Source organism: Lichenostomus cassidix, chromosome 12 (assembly GCF_008360975.1).
Source record: "Lichenostomus cassidix isolate B80296 chromosome 12, HeHo_3.0, whole genome shotgun sequence".
NCBI lineage: Eukaryota > Metazoa > Chordata > Aves > Passeriformes > Meliphagidae > Lichenostomus > Lichenostomus cassidix.
The window spans coordinates 19,951,123-19,970,516 of NC_139493.1; the positions used below are offsets into that span (position 1 = coordinate 19,951,123).

The window sequence follows — 19,394 nt, forward strand, 5'->3', positions numbered from 1 at the left end:
GAAAAAAAATCTATTTTTTGCCATGATATTTCAGGCATCCCACCAAAACATTGACTTTTTGTTATTTTACCCAAAATGACACCTATCAAAAATCCATCCCCTCTGTATGAGCGTACAAGATGATTGCTAATTCTTACACATTTCCTCTGACAGAACTTGTTGGATACAAATCTCTAGTGTTAATACTAAGAGAATTAGTCAATTAGAGGAATTTTACACTGAGCAAAGAGAGAGCACATGGAGAAAGGCAGAACTGTATGAAGACATTCAGAGATTTCTCCACATTAGGAGGGGAAAAAATCAATTTATTTTTTAGGAAATGCCAGAACATAACAATGTCATTGCCAGTCTTGGTTGCTTGTTCTTTGCTATTTCACGTTCTTTCTGGAAGACAGTCCAGGTTCAAGGCAATAAATCCCTGCCTGGGAAATCCCACTTAAGTGAACAGATCCCACAGAGGTTGCAGTGCAGACCAGTGCAGATTTGTGCCCTTCACTCAAATCTGGTGCCAGCTCAAATCTGGTGCCAGCTCACTCAAAGCTGCTGCCTCCAGCTTTGCACTAACAGTCCTGTTGGAGGGGTGGGACGATTTTGGCTGGAGGCTGAGAGGACACTGGCAGATACCCAAGGAGTACCTCAGGCACATGAGAACATCTGATGAGTGTAGCAGGCGGGCATGGGATGTGTGTTTCCTGTAGAAGCAGGGGGATAGAGGCAACGAAAAAATCAGGGATCTTGTATTCCAGGCATTGGAAGGGGCTGCCCAGGGCAGTGGTGGAGTCCTCATCCCTGGAGGTATTTCATAGTCATGTAGATGTGGCACTTGGGGACATGGGTTAGTGGTGGACTTGGCAGTGCTGGGGAACAGCTGGATTCAGTGATCTAAAAGGTTTTTCCAAACGTAATTATTCTGTGATATTATGATTCTCCTTTAGTCATAGTTATCTCACTGCAGATCCAAAAGTACAGTCAAGAGCAGTGGTGGCTGGTGACAAACCTCCCGTCTGGGGACAGGCAATGCCTGGGTGAGGGAGTGCAGGAGAAGGTGCTGAGCACACTATAGAAGGAGACAAAGGGCCCATGAAACACAGATGGACCCACTGGAGCTGCAGTCCAAAGGGCTCCAAAGAGATGCTGCCTTCCCAGAAGACTGAAAGGAGAAGAAAAGGGAGGAAGGACAGAGCACAAGAGAACAAGAGACAAGACACCTGCTAAAGAAAGAAGGATGTGGAGACAAGACTTTGGAGCCCTTCCATGGTTTCTGGCCAAGGTCTGTCTTTCAAGATGGGATGAGGTGGTGACTTGCGAGAAGATGCAGCACAACACCCTGCCCAGGGCAGAGGCAGGACGATGCCAAATGAATCCAAATGACCAGCAGCACTGAAAACAGCTCTCACTGACACCACCGCTGAAAAATGGGCTGCCTGGGAAGAACTGCAGTGTAGCCATTCCTTCAACATGAAGAGAGCTGGCAGTAATCAATGAAGTCCTGGCCTGGGAAAACCATTCCTTGATACTACTTTGGCTATTACTTCTAGTGCAGAGCTATGGAGAGAAGTGCAGGCTGGCTCAGCCTCACTGCCAAGCTGCTACACGAAACAAGAATGACTTAATTGCTAACTACAAGCTCTCACTACATAACAAGCACTGAAGCCAGCACAGCTTGTGGCATGGAAAATATTTTAAAATATATTTTACAATTTTTTATACAACTAATGTACTATTTTTAAAAAGCTGCTGAGCTCCAAGCCGTCCAATGTCCCCTGCTTGCCAGGTACCCACCAACGTAGTTTTCAACGTCGCTGACGTAGAAGGTGGGTGCAGGCACAGCCAGGCCCAGGCCATCCTTCTTGGGGACAAGGATGGGCTCTGCAAAGCCATTCTCTTCCAAATACTCCGTTGTCAGCTGGCTGCCTGGCACTTTCACCACTATATCTTCAGCACTGCAAAAACAAACACAGATCCTATGGTGAGGGGCTTCCACACTGCATTTGGAATGTTCCACATATCATTGCGGAAAGGAAGATGCTATGAAAAAGGAATTATATTCAAATTAGGTACACAAGCCAAAAACCCATTTATTGCAAAGCATGAAGGGTACAATGAAGTCATGCAACATCAATCACTCAAGCCTCATGTTCCAACTACTGGGAAGCTCTAAAACAACAGCTTTTGGCACAAGACCATTTTCCTCAGCTGTAGGATCAGTAGAGCTACCAGTCAAAGGATTAGTGTTAAATGTTTCACTCTAAAGAAGGTAAGATTAAAAACGTTACCCAATCTCAAATAAATAGCCCTAGAAATACTGTGCAAATAATTTTAAAGTAGTTGAATAAATTGCTCAGGAAATATGCTGCAGATCATTTTGAAGTGGCAGGGGCACATTCCACTGCCCCAGGTTCCTTCAAGCCCCATCCAACCTGGCCTTGGACACTTCCAGGGATCCAGGGGCAGTCACAGCTTCTCTGGGCACCCTGTGCCAGGGCCTCTCCACCCTCACAGGGAAGAATCAATGTAATTGTTATCACTGTTACTCTTGATACCGCAGCACAATTTTGGTATTGAACATTTTAGGACAGAATGACAAGAATTATATTTCTTTGTCTTGTTGCTCTCTTCAGTGTTCCTTTTGACCTGAGACCCTCCAAGGCACTCACTGGGGACTGTCATTCACTGCCATGTGCTGGGAGACAGCAATTAGGCTTCTGGTCCGGGACCCCTTTTCCCCTCCAGCACACCCTGAGTGATGAGTGCTGGGCCTGGTCTGTGACATCTGCACATCTCATTCATTTTCTTTGGAGGAGAAACTTTCTCCACAAGACTTTGTGTCAGACGCCAGGATCTTGCAGGCATTTCTTTGTGCTACAGATCCTTCTGTCTCACGAGCTTTCATTTGGCAGCAGGATTTTCTTATGCACATGTTAATGAGAAACAAAGAGAAAAACAGGGGGGCTGTATAATTTATAACAATTTTGGGGTGACTCAGAGATACTGTATGTGCGACTGTAGCCTCAGAGGCCACCCAAGGTTACAGAAAACTGTCTGTCTGGGCCATAAATCTTTTTTTTAATGAGCTATGCAACCTCAAATCTGTCAAATTACAGATTGAAAAAAAAAAAAGATAAACAGCTAGGACAAAAATCTTGCAGGCCCCAATAAAAATAGCCAAGCAAGTAAAAATACTGGATCCTGAGCTCAGCAAAACACATCTGTAAAAGCTGCAAAACACTTTTCATAATTATTTTCAGTTTTTCCTTAGGCAGCCTAAGACTAGCATTTTAAATTAAATGTGAAATTAAATTCTCCATGAAAAGGAAGAAGTTTTGTGTTTACTTTGCCAGTCTCCAAGGATTCTTCTAAAATAATTACTTCTTAGTAATTAAGGATTTATTTGGCTACAGACCACATTAAAGGGCCAAAAGAAAATTATCACTCTTGCAAATGGCTGTGGAGCAGCCTAATAACGTATGGGACATGCCACCTAACAATTAGCACCATTCATTACCCCAATGAGAGAGCCTCTGTCACCCAGCAACTGAGCATGTCATTGTTCTGTCCAAGACGGAGACACACTCCAGCAAAGTCATTAGAATTTTGAGAACTGGAGAATTCTATGCAATAAGTGGTTTAGTTTCTTATGTAAGTGGATGTTCTAGGGGCCAAACACACTCTGGTACAGCCTGGAGAAGAGAAGGCTCTGGGGAAATTTTAGACTCACTCTCAGTGCCTAAAGAGGGCTTATAAAAAACAGCAAGACTAACTTTCTACTGGGGTAGATAGTGATAGGACAATGGAGAAGGGCTTTAAACTAGAAGAGATTTAGATTCTATATTTGGAAGAAATTCGTCCCTGTGAGGGTGTGAGGCCCTGGCACAGGGTGCCCAGAGAAGCTGTGGCTGCCCCTGGATCCCTGGAAGTGTCCAAGGCCAGGCTGGACAGGGTTTGGAGCAACCTGGGCTAGTGGAAGCTGTCCCTGCCCACGGCAGGGGGTGAATGAGATGGGCTTTAAGTTCCCTTCCCACCCCAGGCATTCTATGATTCTATGATTCTTGCCTTCCCAAATCCTAGTATTTATGGATATTCACAGGAACTAGGCTCAGCTGAGAGGAGATCCAAACACAGCTGCACAAATATAAAAAAGGGAAGAGACTGGGACACCTGCAATCAAACAGCACTTACTTAATCATCAGTACTGTGCAGTGCTTCCAGCACAGACCATCCCACCCTCACAGGACATCAGCAGTACCAGCACTGCCCCTCCAGCTCATGTACACCAAACAACCCACCTGGGAAACGTCCGACTTCTGAGCTCTTTTATAAAGACTTGGCTCCCGTTCTGTACAGGCTTGACCTCTGTTGTTTGGCCGGTATCATGCTTATGCCAATTTCTTTTCTTTTTCACTGAAAAATAATGAATTAGACAGTTATGTTAAGTCAAAGGTAATTATTAAGATATTGGCAGGAATATAATTTAATTTCTCACACAAGCAGAGTGGAGGGAACCCCCACTAAGCTGCCCTGCAGTTTTCAATATTGCTCTCGATGCCCCACTAGACAATTGTGGCGCAGCTGAAGATCCATTACGGAGCAAGCAGTGTGCATTTTGGAGCATGAGGGCAACCAGTCGGGAATTGCTGAGCTGCACAACACCTGCAACTGTGCACCAGGGGCAACACAAACACCAGCTCTGGACACCCTGGGCTTGCCACACTGCACTTCATCCTCATCAGGAAACTCCCAGAAAGCCCCTTTGTATAATCTGCAGAATGGATCTTCAGGAGTGTGCTTGTCATGAATTACCCCAGTCTAAAGCTCTGGCCAGCAGTGCCAGATTTGACATCAAGCATGGGGATGGGAGGGGCAGGGAGGGGAGGGGTGGGGTTAGTTGCTAGAACTGCAGAGAAGGGAATTTTTTATAGCTCAGACTTGCGGCTGATGGCAGACTGAGGCCCCTTGACTGTGCTGCCAGTGAAGGATGGACACACAGGAAAGTCCATCAAGGGTAAAGGAATAAGCACATTTGAGTCAGTCAGGTTTCAGTGTGGTTATCTGACAGCCGGATAACACAAAGCAAGAAGAACTGGACCTGCTTTTTCTAAGTCAGCACTATCTCCCTCAGTTGTTCCTGCTTCCACAGTATGTCCAGAAAAACTCACTCTGTTAGGAAATTGTCTTTTTCCATATTTGTATCATTTAAAGCCTCTGATAATAGAATTTTCGTATGTCACGGCATACTTTTGTTTTCCAAACTTGTTTTACATCATGAAACGCAGTATTTTGCCCCAAGTCCAGTCCTCTTGTCAAAACAGTGAGGTAAAGCAGCAGACTCCTCACCCATGGCATCCACTCTTCACTCTTTGCACACACACAGATCCACACACTTTTCCATTAAGAAAGGAATCTGGAGGCCAGAGCTATTAATACATGAGATTTGGAAAGAGCAAACTTTGCTTTCCCGACCACTACCCTGGAATAACTCAAAGAAATCTCCCAGTGAGTCCATCCCAGGTTTTGCACAAAGCATGTTGGGTTTATTAGTTCCATGCAGGCTCCAGCCTAGCTGGAGATATTCATTAAAGCTGCTAGTTCTTTATCTTAATGACTCTCAGGCTTAGTGTAATAATTCAATGCTCCTGGTAACAAAGGAAACAAGAGTGGCTTGAATGCCAAACCTTCCTCCTCTCCCTCCCTTTCCAACCTCCGCCTCCTCCCCCTCTCAGCACATCCGAATCAACAACCCGAGTGTGACTGCACTTGCACTCTGAGTGCAAGTCCCAGGGAAAGAGGTGTCACTTGCCACAGGAAAATTAAAGAACTTATCCTCTAAGCACATTCCTTTATTACACTACAGATAGCATGGAGTGTCGGGAAATAAAAGCCACAGATCAGTGCTGAATTAAGAAATTCACTGCGACTCTTCCAAAACCTCTGGGGAGCCATTTGCCTCGGCACCAAGTGCTGGCAGGCATCCACCTCTCCCATGAACCTCCCCATCCACCTCTCCCATGAACCTCTCCATTCACCTCTCCCATCTACCTCTTCCATGAACCTCTCCAATCCACTTCTCCTGCAGAGGCGGCTTGGATTCCTCTGATGCCAGAATGTTCCCCAGGAGGGGCTGTCTCCCAGATGGCAGCTGTAGTCCATTACACCACATCAAATACTCGACCCTTGGCCATTTTCAGCCATTCTTTCTATATTTTGTCTTTACCATGAACACCACAGTGAGAACTAAAGGCCCATTCCCATGTGCAACAGATCCCAGCTTTGGCCAGAAAAGCTACTTTTTTGTAATTTATCACAGATTTCTTTTTTCTGCGAATCTTTCTAATCCAAATTTAACCTTTGGGAAGTCCAACAGCAGGAAAAGGGAATATATTTTTATGAAAACTGTATCTTAAAATTAATAATTCACAGGTATATGTATATTATTTTAAATGTATTTGTATAGAATGGATCATCAACTTGAATGTTCAGGAAGAATGAAAGGGTGGTCAAGCACTGGAAGGGGCTGCTCAGGGAGGTGGTGGAGTCCCCATCCCTGGAAGTGTCCATGGAACAACTGGACATGACACTCAGTGCTCTGGTCTTTACAAGGTAGGTATTGGTCATGGGTTGGACTCAGTGATCTTGGAGTTTCTTCCAACCTAAAGGATTGTTTGAGTTAAAAGGGACTTTAAAGCCCATCTTATTCCAACTGTGACTATGGTGCTTCCACTAGAGCAGGGATACCCAGAAGCACCCTGTTGAGTTCTCTACTGATTGACACCAAACATTATAACTACTTAAAGCCAGCCACAGCCTGACTTTGGCTCCCTTGCAGCTCTGTAACTTCACCGATTCCAAAGGATTTCTCCTGATTTTCACTGCTGCAAACGAGGCAGCAATCAAACCGAGCATTTCAGATCGTGTTAGGAAAATGAGCCAAGCCTGCCCAAATGAAGCCCTTACATTTTATTGAAATGATGTCAGAAAATGTTGGATTAATATGGATGATTTTTCCCAAAGAGGAGTCCCTACACATTTCATTAAACAGGAATGGCTTAAAATGCCATGTGACAGGAAGCAATCTTCTCAGAGCAGCTACTCACCACAGTGGTAATGTGGAAAAATGTAAGGAGAGGAAAATTATTTTTAAATTTGACATCTGGAAAACATATCTGGTGGAAGGCAAGCTCCAGAAATACACGTATATTTTTAAATCCAGACAAGTTGCATAACAGACAATTGGTGTCTGTGTTTCCCTTTGGTAATCTCACAATAATTAAATCCTACCAGTGAACTACTGGCACTGGAACAACTCTTACTCCTTTATTACAAAGCTGATAGTGCTGGATAACGAGTTTGAACAGATACTGGAGCAGTTAATAAGCAAATGGAAGCAGTCTTCCCGCAGATGTCCCAGCAGTGCCCAAGCCCTGCAGCAGGACATACTCCATGCAAATTCCCAGCAGATGGAATTCATGGATCCAAGCCGGTCCCGCCTTCACTTCATCTGTCTTTTAACCTCCCTGGCCTGTTGTACCCTCCAAGGAGGGGCTACAGGATAACAGCTTCCTTTTTCCACAGGATCCATGATTCTACACATTAGTGGGGAAAACTACAATGCAGCTTGTGACCTTGTCACCAGAACTCAAGGTAAGGTTAGGAGTAATTAATGTTTCAATAAAATTTTTGCACTTCACTCCTTTGATGACTGGTGTTGTACGTCATTAAACTATCTACGATGTTTTCAAAGGGAGAAAACAAAGTGTCCTTGCTGTCCTGCAGAATGGGATGTTGGTCTGTATTCCCACCACGCTGAATCCCCGGGGGAAGAGGGTCAAGAGTCACCTTAGACTCCAACTGCAGAGCTGCCTCCAGATCTGGGGGCCACAACATCAGAAAGATGAGGAGCTGCTAGAGCGAGTCCAGAGGAGGCCACAGAGATGCCCGAGGGCTGGGGCCCCTCTGGAGCCAGGCTGGGGGAGCTGGGGATGTTCACCTGGAGAAGAGAAGGCTCCAGGGAGACCTTGTAGCCCCTTCCTAAAGTGCCTAAAGGGACTCCAAGAGAGCTAGAGGGGGAACAGCTTCCCACTGCCAGAGGGCAGGGTTAGATGGGATATTGGGAAGGAATCCTTCCCTGTGACGGTGGGGAGATCCTGGCACACATTGCCCAGAGAAGCTGTGGTTGCTTCACCCCTGGAAGTGTCCAAGGCCAGGCTGGACAGGGCTTGGAGCCACCTGGGATAGTGGAAGGTGTCCCTGCACATGGCAGGGGGTGGGACTGTTCTCCAGCAGCACTTTCTGCATGACGCAGGCTCTGGGACACATCAGTGGAATTTTATTTGGATAAAAATAACTGTATAGACAGAAACCTTTTTAAAAGCATCAGAATATTGTTGTCAATTCAAATCTCCTCATCATAACTGGTATATTAAACTTGCAATATTTTTATCAAAACTGCCATTTCTTGAATTCTAGGATGATGCACCCCAGTTTTTATAGAATTGGTATTCAATTCCTGATTATAGGCTTTTGCTGCTTCTGTCTGGGTTTTTTCCCCTCACACTGAAAAGTAGGTGCCTTGCATCATTTATAATTCAAAACAAAGTGAAAGAAATCAAAGTATCAGGCCCATCTCAATGTTATACAGAGATGGGGATCCTGTGCTGCTGCTTCTGTCCTGGCTTAGGAACAGTCTGGGAGTGTCTGCAGTCACCCTCTTTTCAACCCCAAATTATTCACTTAATTCATAGTTATTTGTATAACCAATTTCCAGAAATCTTCCAACAAAACACTAGAAAGGCTGATTCTTTCAAACCAGAACATTTTGTAGGGATATATATTTATTTTAAGTCTTTCAGAACCAGCCTCCCATGGGGGATTTTGCCAGCTTCTCAGTTGGACCCTCTGGGAGACAGGCTTCCAGTTCACACTTGATTTTTAAAAAATCATAGTGGAAAAACAATTCCCTTTTTTGCCCACAAAACAGATACTTCAGACTCCTCCCCATCCCACTAAAATTTTTTTTAACTTTAACAATTAAGGCAATGCAGAAATAATTGCTTGCGGTAAAAATTCTGAATTTTAACACAACAGGAGCCACTTTTCAGCTGTCCCTTACTTCACACTAAATAAAAGGTCTTATTAGGATTCCTTCAGCTCCTGCAAATGAGCACCATGCTCTTCCTCTGCAGGATGCTCTGAAGTTGCAGAGCAGCAGGATCCTCCCCATCACTGTTGCTTATTTATAATAACTGGTTTTCAAGCAAAGCATTTCATCTTTCACAGGGATTGGTTTCTTTTTTTTTCTCCATTTTATAATAGAAATAATTAGTGAATTAATCTGACCAAAGCAAACCCATCCCACAATTCTTTCCCAGACAAAACTCCCACTGAGATCAACTGTCACTTTTACTCAGGAGAACCTTTTTCCTCTAAAAACACTGCAAGAATTGGCACCCTAAGTGTATCCCACAATTTTGACTGACACAGAAATTGCTGCAATTTTTTATCCAGGCCAAGCACAACAAACTGTTTCTTACTCTTCTCATCTGCAGACGGAAAACACCGTATAGGTTCCAAACCTCCCTGTATTAATGCTAGCTGCCTCCATAGGGTTTTTCTAGCCCACATTACTGAGTGTGGGCACAGTTCACGCAAGAAAGGACTCACTTTTTTATAGGACCAGGGACTGCAGTTTTCCAGGTAAGTGCCTTGCATGAGCTCACACATGTGCCTAAGGCTGCAGCCAAAGCTCCACGATCCAACCCGCAGTTTCCACCCACTAACATGTTTTTTCACCTTCTGGCTTGAATTCCAATATTTATGGCACATAATACTTGGGTGTGCTTTTTGTAATGACCAAAATAAAAAGCTCCTGTTGTTCAAACACCCCAACCCTGCTGCGTGTCAGGGACTGGCTGCATGTGGGTACTCACAGGTTGACTTTCCATGTGTTTTCTCACAATTTGGACAATGATAGATGTCGATATCTGGTGCCTCTTCTTCTTCCACACCAACACAACTGGAATACAAGAAGATAAATCTGACATTAGCCCGGCCATCTTCAAGCACACAATTAATAATGAAAGCCCTGTGCATTTGCTGTGGAGCCGCTCTGACCGGCAACAGCCCCATCGAAACCAGGTTTGGGGGCCTTGTACACTGGTACAGACTGGATTTTTGTAACCTACATTCCTGATGTGCTGCTACAAAAGCTGCCAGCCAGAAGCCCACCACCAGCCCACCGTGGAACTCCATGGAAACATGGCAGAGAGTCCCACAGAATGTTTTTTTCCCAAGGAGACCCGTTTGTACTTACACGGAGTTCTCCCAGCACCATCCCACATAAACCTGATAAACAAAACACATCTTCTTCACAAAATACATGTGGTATACAGAGTGATCTTGGCAAGGGATACCATGTGCACAACTTCCACAGGTTCTGCCTCTATTGCAATATGAGAAGATGATGAGGTAAAGCAGACACCCAGCTCAGCACTTCTGGCTGCCAAGGGGATGGGCTGTGCCCAGATGCCACCAAGGTGGGTTTGGATGGGATACCTGGCAGCAGCACCCTCAGCCCATGGGCACACCCGTGGACAATCCCATGGGAGCACAGCACTGGGGAGGAACCAAACACATGGCAAAGTGTTGAAGCACCCAAGACAAAAAGCTGCTGCACAGTCCAAGCAGCCAGCCAAAGAATCCAGGTCCAGCATGGCACTGTTCCTGCCCACGGAGGAAGAGCAAAGGGGACTCTGTTCCTGCTGCCTGCGTCAGAAGCAGCTCAGGCTGCAAGGTACCACACAGAAAAGAGAGTTCAGTGGGGTGCTGTAAGCTCCATGCCTTGTGCCTTAGCTCCCTGGGAGCTTAGCTAGGCAAGGGCAACCACAAGAGGCATCAAAGGCACCTTAAGCACCAGCACAAGCAAGGCTGGATCACACTGTGCCAAGAGCTCTCCTGGGGTCTCTCTACTTCCCCCCCCGAAATGGCTCCTTGGTGCTCTGCAGTGAGCAGGGAGCAGTTCCCAGCGCTCTGCAGCGCTCCTCAGCTGGCAGAGAACACTGACACTGCTTTTCTAACAGGGAAAAGGTTTGGTCAGGGGTCATGCAATGCCATTTCCATGCACAAGACCACATTCTGCCTCCTGGCATCCTGCCAGCAGTGCTGAGCAGTGATGAATGCAGGAATTCAGAGATTATAGCTCCTGTTTCTGCCCCAGAGGAAGCATAGCAGAGGATAGTTGCTCCTCTCCCAAAGGCCAGGCAGCAGTGTGAGCCAGTTCTACTAAGTCCTTCACAGAACCTCTCAAATCATTCTCACTCTGTTCAAGCTCAGCAGGACAATACCAGCACGTCCCAAAATGGGCTCAACAGTGGGAGAAATTCATATAGGGTGGACACATCAGCAGCACCTGGTGATGGTCCAGAAGCAGGAAGGCTGTGGCCTCCTGGGTGCTGGACACAGGAGGGATAACACACAATTGCGTGCCCACCCCTCCCATACGAGTCACTGTGGAGCTGCTGTGGGGCTCAGGGCTCTGGGGTGCCCTTGGCAGGGTGTGCAGGTGTCCATGAACCAACACAAGCACACCTGGGGCAGGGGCAGCAGCTGTTAAAATGCACTGTGAGCCCCACTTCCCAAAGGTGGTTTTGAAACCCCTTCTGACCCCAAGGCACACAGTGGTGCACATCACCATCACAAACCACAGACACACCTGCTGCTAGAGAACATCATCAACAAAACCAACGCTGCAACCAAGCTGGGAAAGGCCAAACTAGCTAAGATACAGAAACACATCTTTTTTATTACCACTGTAAACATTGTGTCAAAAAAAGATACTGCCAGAAACCTTGGTGGGCATGGTTCCCCTGTTGCAGCTGCCAATGTGGGAGCCAGCTCCCTTCAAAACAAAGATCCCACGGTGAGAGAAGCTTTGCAACCAAAGCCAGAGACACTCTCATCTCTGTGAACCCAGACTACAAACAGAAATTATTACTTTGGAATTGGGTCAAAGCAACTGCAAATTTGGCTGATTTTTTTTTTCATTAAACAGTTACTTGAAAAAATACAAAATTATTTTGTGCTCGTGGGAAGCCAGCACAGAAAAGTGAAGTTTGCCAACAGGAAAAATCATTGTCACAACAATCCAGTCCTCAGAGTCCAGTACATATAGAGAGAAAAATATCAGACTGGTAGGAAATACCAGGAAAAATTGGTAGAAAAAGACCAGATTAATCAGTAGAAAATTTAAACAAACCCTGGCAGATTAGAGCCAGTGTAAGTGAATGTAGAGGCTTCCTCTACTTACAAAGCTGTGTCAGCTGCTTCTGCCTCTGGATTCAGCTTGCTAAACTCAGTAAAGGTGTGGATTAGTCTCTCTACAAGGGCTTGAAAAGTCTATATTTATCTAAAAGAAGGAGATGAGACCCTTGGCACTGGGTGGGAGGAGTTTTTACCAGCTACTGCACAGGGCAATGGCTCCAGTGTGGTGGGACCCATTGTTCTGGGAGCGAGTAAAACATCTGACGGGAACAACACAGAGGAGTAAAAATAACTGACCTCAAACTCCAGTGGGCCCCTAGAAGACACAGTCAACTTTTCCAGCTACGGCAGCTTTGGAATAAGTTTGGCCACTTAGAGCTGCTCACAGGCAGAAGCTGCTGCTCTCACTGTGTGGGAAACTGGGAGTGTGAACTGTCCAAGGGATCCCCCAAATGAACTTACTCGGGGGATCATAACCAAAATATCAACCCACTCCAGGCTCTGCTGCTCTTCTCACCCAGCAGAGCTTGGCTCTCAAGGTACTGCCACCAGCAGGACTGTTGCTGGGCTTCCAGATGAATACAGGCACAGGAAACTGAATTCCCACAGTTACAGCCAGACTGACAGAGAGCCCCAAGCAACCATTCCGGCCAGGAAAGGAACAAGAGTTTCCCACTGCCTGTATTGGGTTTATGTAGCAAGATTTGGGTAGCAGCGTGCAGTGATTCACCCTTGGGCTGGTCTGAGCATTTCCACCTGGGAATAAGAAGCAGAAGAGGACTGCTGGCCTTGGCAGAAGCCAGGGCCCAGTTCTGAAGTGCCTCCTGCCCATTTTACTAATGTGTTCTTTCTCAGGGTGGTTTTTTATCAATAATATAGAATCAAAGCATTTCTCCAGCTGAAGGAAACCAAGTCATCTACAGTGACTGAAGAGTGGTGTCCTGCCCCTCAGCCCCTAAATTCCAGCACAAATGGCACTCTGTGGTTTGCATCTATTGTTTTTTTCCATAAGAACTCTGCTTTGGTTCTTCCAGTTTTTTTCTTCTCAGCCCCATTTGCCCAAGAGAAACAAACATCAAAAAGACACAAACCAAGCATTTGAAAATGATCAGATGGGTCTAGAGGCAGCTGGCACAGGACCACAGCCCATGGTGTTTGGGATTCAGGCAATGTGCTCAGGATCCAGGCAGCATGCTCAGGAGCAGGATCCCAGAGTGGTCCCACAGCAGTGTCAGTGTAAGATCTGGGTGCATTACCATTATCAGGGAAGAACTGGGAAAACTCCTAGTGGCACTGTTGGATGATCAGCTCCACCAGTGGGATAAAACTGGAGGTACAAGGTTCAGCAAAGGCACATTGAGGCACAGCTGGCCAGGGACAGGCAGGGAGCAGGAGTCGTGTAGCAGAAGGTAGTGCTGAGAGTAGCCTTGGGAGCAACAGCAGAAGCAGACTGAGCTGCTTCATTTCTCCAGCAGCCCAAGAACTCATTTCCAAAATCCTAGACACTCCAGATCAGTGTGCTGACATCCCTGCAGGATCCCACCGCTGCAGGAACTCCCAAATTGAGTAGCGCCATGCTTATACTCCAGCAGTCCAGGAAGGAGATGATGAAACTCATCCTCCTGTTCGCACAGCATGGGCTCCTCACCGCCGTGAGGGGCACAAGCTCAACCAGGCTGTCCCCCAACAGCATCCCCAAAGGGGATGTCTCTGACTGTGAATTATCCCCTGATGATGCATTTTAACTGTGAGACAATGAAGGCATCTGGCAGGACCAAACATGTCCCTGGGGAAAGCATTAGGTTCCCAAAGCGGGTTAGAAGGAAAAAACTTTTCCTTGGTGAAGGACAGAACCACAGACTCACAGAATTGCGCACGTTGGAAAAGCTTGCAAAGACCTTTCAAGTCCATCAAGTCCAACTGTTCCCCAGTATTGCCAAGGCCACCACTAACTCATGTCCCCAAGTGCCACATCCCTGTGGCTGTTAAATCCCTCCAGAGATGGTGACTCCACCACTGCCCTGGGCAGCCTGTGCCAAATATGGACAACTCTTTTGTGAGAGAAAACCCTTCCCAGACATTCCACAAAGCCCCTCACTTGGGCATTAATGCCTGAGGAGCTGCAGCTGTGCAGTGCCAGCTGGCAACTGGAGATGCAACTGCCATGCAGAGCAGGAATGTGGGATGCTGGAGCAGCAGCCACCACCATCTCTCAGAGCTCAAAAACCTTCCTGCCCAAACACAACAAACATGGCCTAAGAGATTAATTATCCTGCATCCAGGAATATCTTGTTGGAACAATTTCAACCAACCTAATGGTTGCTTTTTAAATGGTTGTTAAGTGATTTAAATGAGGTTGAGGCAGTGTAAAACTAATTTGATAATGAGATAAAAGGGAAACATTATTAAAAATGTATTTGAATTTTACCAAAACTTGTAGGGGAAAGAAAAAAAAAGACAAGTAAAAGCTTTGATATTGCAGCTGTTTAAGCTGATATCTCACCCATGTTACATGGACTTAAAGGAGAATTAGCACATTAGAAGCTTTTACAGTCAGAGGCTACAAATTATATTTTTATTAGAAACTCTGCCCTTTGCCACTTTAAAATGAAATTGCTTCTGTGTTCACAATGAAGAGAAGTTCAAGTTTCAATATTCTGATAAAGTTAACTTTTTTTTTCTTTTACCCAGGCAAAAATAATAAAAGGTATGTAAATTAAACTGATGTTATGGCATGAATGTTTCTGTCAGCCTTGGGTTGTCCTCTGCAGGGAGGTGACGTTTTAGGTAGTTTTAGGAGAAAAATTAACCTGCACAGTATCTGTTCCATCAAAACCATGTCACCTCCATTATCAACCACAAGTATAGAAAAGTATGAAAAACTAAAACAAACAAGAGAAAGGCTCTTAGATGGGGAAGAAAACCAAATCTAGGAAAACAGAAATAGAGATAAAGAAAAAACAGGTCAACATCCCAACTCCTGAAACCAACCAAAGCCACCTGCTTTATCTGCTCCTGAGAAGCATTCCAAACTCAGCACACAGGTGAAACACAGGGTGCCAGAACAGAAAACAGGATTTGGGCGAAGGTTGTCAGTCAGTGCGGTCAAGAATGACACTGGCTACCCAGGATGCTCAACACCTCTGCACACTGCTGGGGAGGATGGCACATCCCTCACTCTGTGCTAAACACTACGGACCACACTGGCCAAACACACTGGGTTTGGTTATTTTCCTTTGGCATTACCCAGGTATAGTCAATCTGCTGGATATCGTAGCACAGCATTCATATGGCAATAACAACTCCCTGTAAGGGAATCAAGGGTAGCAAAGGCATAACACCACTTTGTCTCCTCTCCATGTTCCAATGTACCCTCAGTGAGAAGCAGGTTCTGTACAAGAAGAGCAGCTATTCCCTATGGATGTGATGGGAGTTCTCTAGCAGGTCTGCCTGAGTTTATTTCCCAAGCCAACAGAACCCAACAGAGCAGTAAAGATGCTAAAGGTTCACCAAAAGGGTGGTCAGGCACTGGCGCAGCCAGGCACTTCCCAGGGCAGTGGTGGAGTTCCCATCCCTGGAGGGATTTAACAGACTTATGGATGTGGCACTTGGGGACATGAGTTAGTGGTGGCCTTGGCAGTGCTGGGGAATAGTTGGACTCCATGATTTTTTCCAACCTTTACTAAATTATTTTAAAGGGCTTTTCCAACCTAAACGATTCTATGACCTCTGAGGGGAAGGAAGAGGCACCCTAACCTCTTCATAGCAACATTCCATGACTACTTGCTACATTCTGTGTATTTAACTTGAATCCTGTTTTCAACCTTTACCCCTATACCAGAAGCATGCTGGTAACCTTGTTTAAAAATGATGCATCAATTCTTTATTTCACACAATCACATATCTGCTTCTCCTCTCCTTCAATACATCCAAATGCAAATCACTTTTATTCCCAGACACAAACTGGTATACCACCATTCCTTTTCCTTTTCCTTTTCCTCTCCCTTCCCCTCCCCTGCCCTGCCCTCCCCTACCTCCCTTCCCCTTCTCTCTCCTTCTCCCTTCCCTTCCCTTCCCTTCCCTTCCCTTCCCTTCCCTTCCCTTCCCTTCCCTTCCCTTCCCTTCCCTTCCCTTCCCTTCCCTTCCCTTCCCCTCCCTGCTGCTGCTCCTCCCCAATTCATGAGGACAAATCATCAAAGCTCCATGAAGTGCAGAAAAAGAATTCACAGCATTTTCATGGGTAATAAAGGTCATAATTAGTGATTAACCTGAGCTTATCCCTATCCCTTAACGACTAATATTCTTTGGTGTGTCACTGAGGATGTGTTGCACAATAATGCTCTTCCTTAACAACAAGGTGTCATTTGTACAGAAGACACCTGTCTAGTTCCAAGAGCCTCCACCACCTGAACAAAGCCATAGGTACTGTAGGAAAAGCAGGACTTCCCAGCAGTGGAGAGGCTCACACTTCATGTTTTGATGCCAGGCCAATGTTAAGTAACAGTAATTTCTTGTGTCCACATCCCAGCACCCAGAAATGCAACAGCCAACACTGTGAGCACAAGAGATGTTAACAAACGACAGAAAAGGGGAAAGAGGGAAGCTGGTTTGAGTACAAGGAAATGAGCTGTTCCATGGGCTCACATCTCCTGGGCCATTTTCCTGGTGGCTTTACAGGGTGAACTCTGACCAAGGCTCTCCTCTGTGTGCTCTCCAGTGTCTCCAGATCAAAAAGACAAGCATTTTCCTGAGCAGAAGGATTTGTCTCATCTAATCACTCACATGTTTTCACGAAACAGAGATTCTGGAGCCTGCTGTCAGCTAGGGTTAAAGCAAAGCAGCAAGATCAGGAGTCATTCAGGGGAACAGGGACACACATTGGTGTCACTTCAGCGGGAGACCCAAGACCAAAGACAGCAGAAGAAATCCATGTGCTGGTGTGGGCACGGGGTGACAGTCCCCTGCATGGGACATCTTTAATCGAGGCCTAAATGAGAGGCAACTCAAGCTGTATTAGACAGCCAGGATTTCACGTCACCTCTCATACACTCACAGAAACACAAATGCAGAGGGAAAAGGCCTCCTTTGCAAACTGAACAGTATCTGCGCAGTCCCAGCAAGGAGCTCAGCACCTTCAGCAACACTCAAACGCAGGGACAGGGAAAATCCTCACTGCTCATCAGATTGCTCGGATTGCTTTTCATCCCAGGAAATCAGCTCAGCTTTTTGACTCAGTTTCCCCCCTGCAGGCACTAACACCAACACCTGCCCCATGGCCTCAAGGCTGCTGTTGCATAACGAACAAACACTCACTCAGTGCTTTGAAGATGCCCAGCTCAGTGCAAGAGCTGGGCTGTGCTGCCCACACAGAGAGCCTCCAGAGGCTTCACAGAATCATGGAATATCCTCAGCTTGAAAGGAACCCACAAGGATCATCAAGTCCAACCCCTGACCCTGCACAGACACCCTAACAATCCCACCCTATGCCTCCCTGAGAGCACTGTCCAAATGCTTCTGGAACTCTGGCAGTCTCAGGGCTGTGCCCATTCCCTGGGGAGCCTAGGCAGTGCCTGACCACCCTTTGGGGGAAGAACCTTTTCCTGATATCCAGCCTAAACCTCCTCACTCACTGTTTGTCTCTCCTGCCTGCAAAGTCCACTGTGGGTGTTTACAAATAAATGTTTCCTGGTAACATTAACCTTTTCTGGGTATCCAACTCCACGCATTTTCACAGTTACTTTTTAAACTAAAATTTACTTTGGGTTTCTGTGATTCCATGATTCCAAACAGGCACAGCACTATCCACCCTGCAGCTTTCCCTGGCCATGTGCTATACAGGTGCACAGGGTGCAATCTAGCCCCCAGATCAGGACTGCATCATCAGCCCAGGCCAGCCTCAGGGGTCAGCACCAGCACCCCAGAGCAGCCCCCAGACAGCCTTTCCCAAAACCCATATCCAAACTCCCCTTAGGAGAAGGACACGAACATGGATGAATCAGAGAGGACTCCAAGGGGTGTTGTCCTTAATCTTCCAGTACATCTCTCCTTGGATGCAAACAGCCTGGTCCCACCATCCCTTCCAGCACTTGGAATGAGGGCTGTGCTGTCCCAGGGGCACAGGTGGGATGCATGGCCATTTCTACCATGTTCATTATTTGGGAATTCTTTGGAGCAAGGGGATACTGCCTACCCTTTCTGAAGTTTGCAGTTCTGCTGAAAGTTAACTGCAGTTATAGAGCAGGTGACCTTTCCCTTTGGAAAGAGGAAAAGAGTGATTCTTCTTGTTACAGCAGCGTTGTAACAGCAGGAGAAATGGCAATGGGATCAAATTCCAGCCAGGAGCTGCTTGTCCTGCATTTTCATCCCAGCATTTTGGCCCGTTGTATGAGCTGCTGTCTTGGATAAACTCAGCTCTTTCACTGACTGAACTGCATTTTGGGATATTTTTTTCAAACTTGTGGTATGCAGCAAAGCATTACCCTTTGGGAGAAAACAGGAATTACATGACCTCTATAAAATTATTTTTAAAAGTCAGTGAACTTGGGACCTCACTGGAAAACAAACATTACAGCCATCTAAGCCAGCTGTAGGATATGTTTTTAATTGCAAATGTCTGAGGACTTTCAGAGATATTATTGGTCAGTGCAGTACTTGGCACCTGTGTGTTGAAGAGAACAAGCTGCCCCATTGCTGGCGTGAAGCCCCATCTCTGCAGTGCACAGGCACTCAGGTGTATGCACCACCTCCCTGTTTATCACAGCTCCTCCCTGTGCTGGGACTCAACAAAAGGGCAAAGGCTCAACAAAAATCCCAAACCACAATGAAAGTTGCCCACCCAGGGAAATTATCAACTGCTTGGGATACAGGCTTACTGCTCCTGTTGGAAGTGGCATCCTGCACTGAGCTCACAGGAGAACAAAACTCACAACCAGAGGTTTAAAAGCATGGGCTGGACACTTTTCAGAAGGAGCACCCCAAATTGCAAGGGAAGCTAAAATAAAAGTGAGCACCAAATCCGAGTGCAGCCATTGGGAACTGAAACTGCATTCAGATCTTACGGCATCAACAACAGCCAGATTCTTCAAGCCTGAGTCATAAAACAAGTTTAAAAACACCAGAAACAAACCATATTTAGCAACTGG

At 46.1% G+C, this 19,394-nt stretch overlaps 1 protein-coding gene across 2 annotated transcripts in view; it reads right to left on the minus strand.

Annotated features, from left to right (window-relative positions):
* Nucleotides 1-19,394, minus strand: part of PHF2 (PHD finger protein 2) — an 81,028-nt gene that overhangs the window by 28,704 nt on the left and 32,930 nt on the right. For both annotated transcript variants that reach the window (XM_085073148.1, XM_085073147.1), the window contains exons 2-4: nucleotides 9,924-10,009; nucleotides 4,287-4,401; nucleotides 1,783-1,943 (exon numbers count right to left, since the gene is read on the minus strand). In XM_085073148.1, coding sequence (XP_084929274.1) covers nucleotides 1,783-1,943; nucleotides 4,287-4,401; nucleotides 9,924-10,009 — 362 coding nt within the window. The remainder of the gene's footprint in view (nucleotides 1-1,782; nucleotides 1,944-4,286; nucleotides 4,402-9,923; nucleotides 10,010-19,394) is intronic.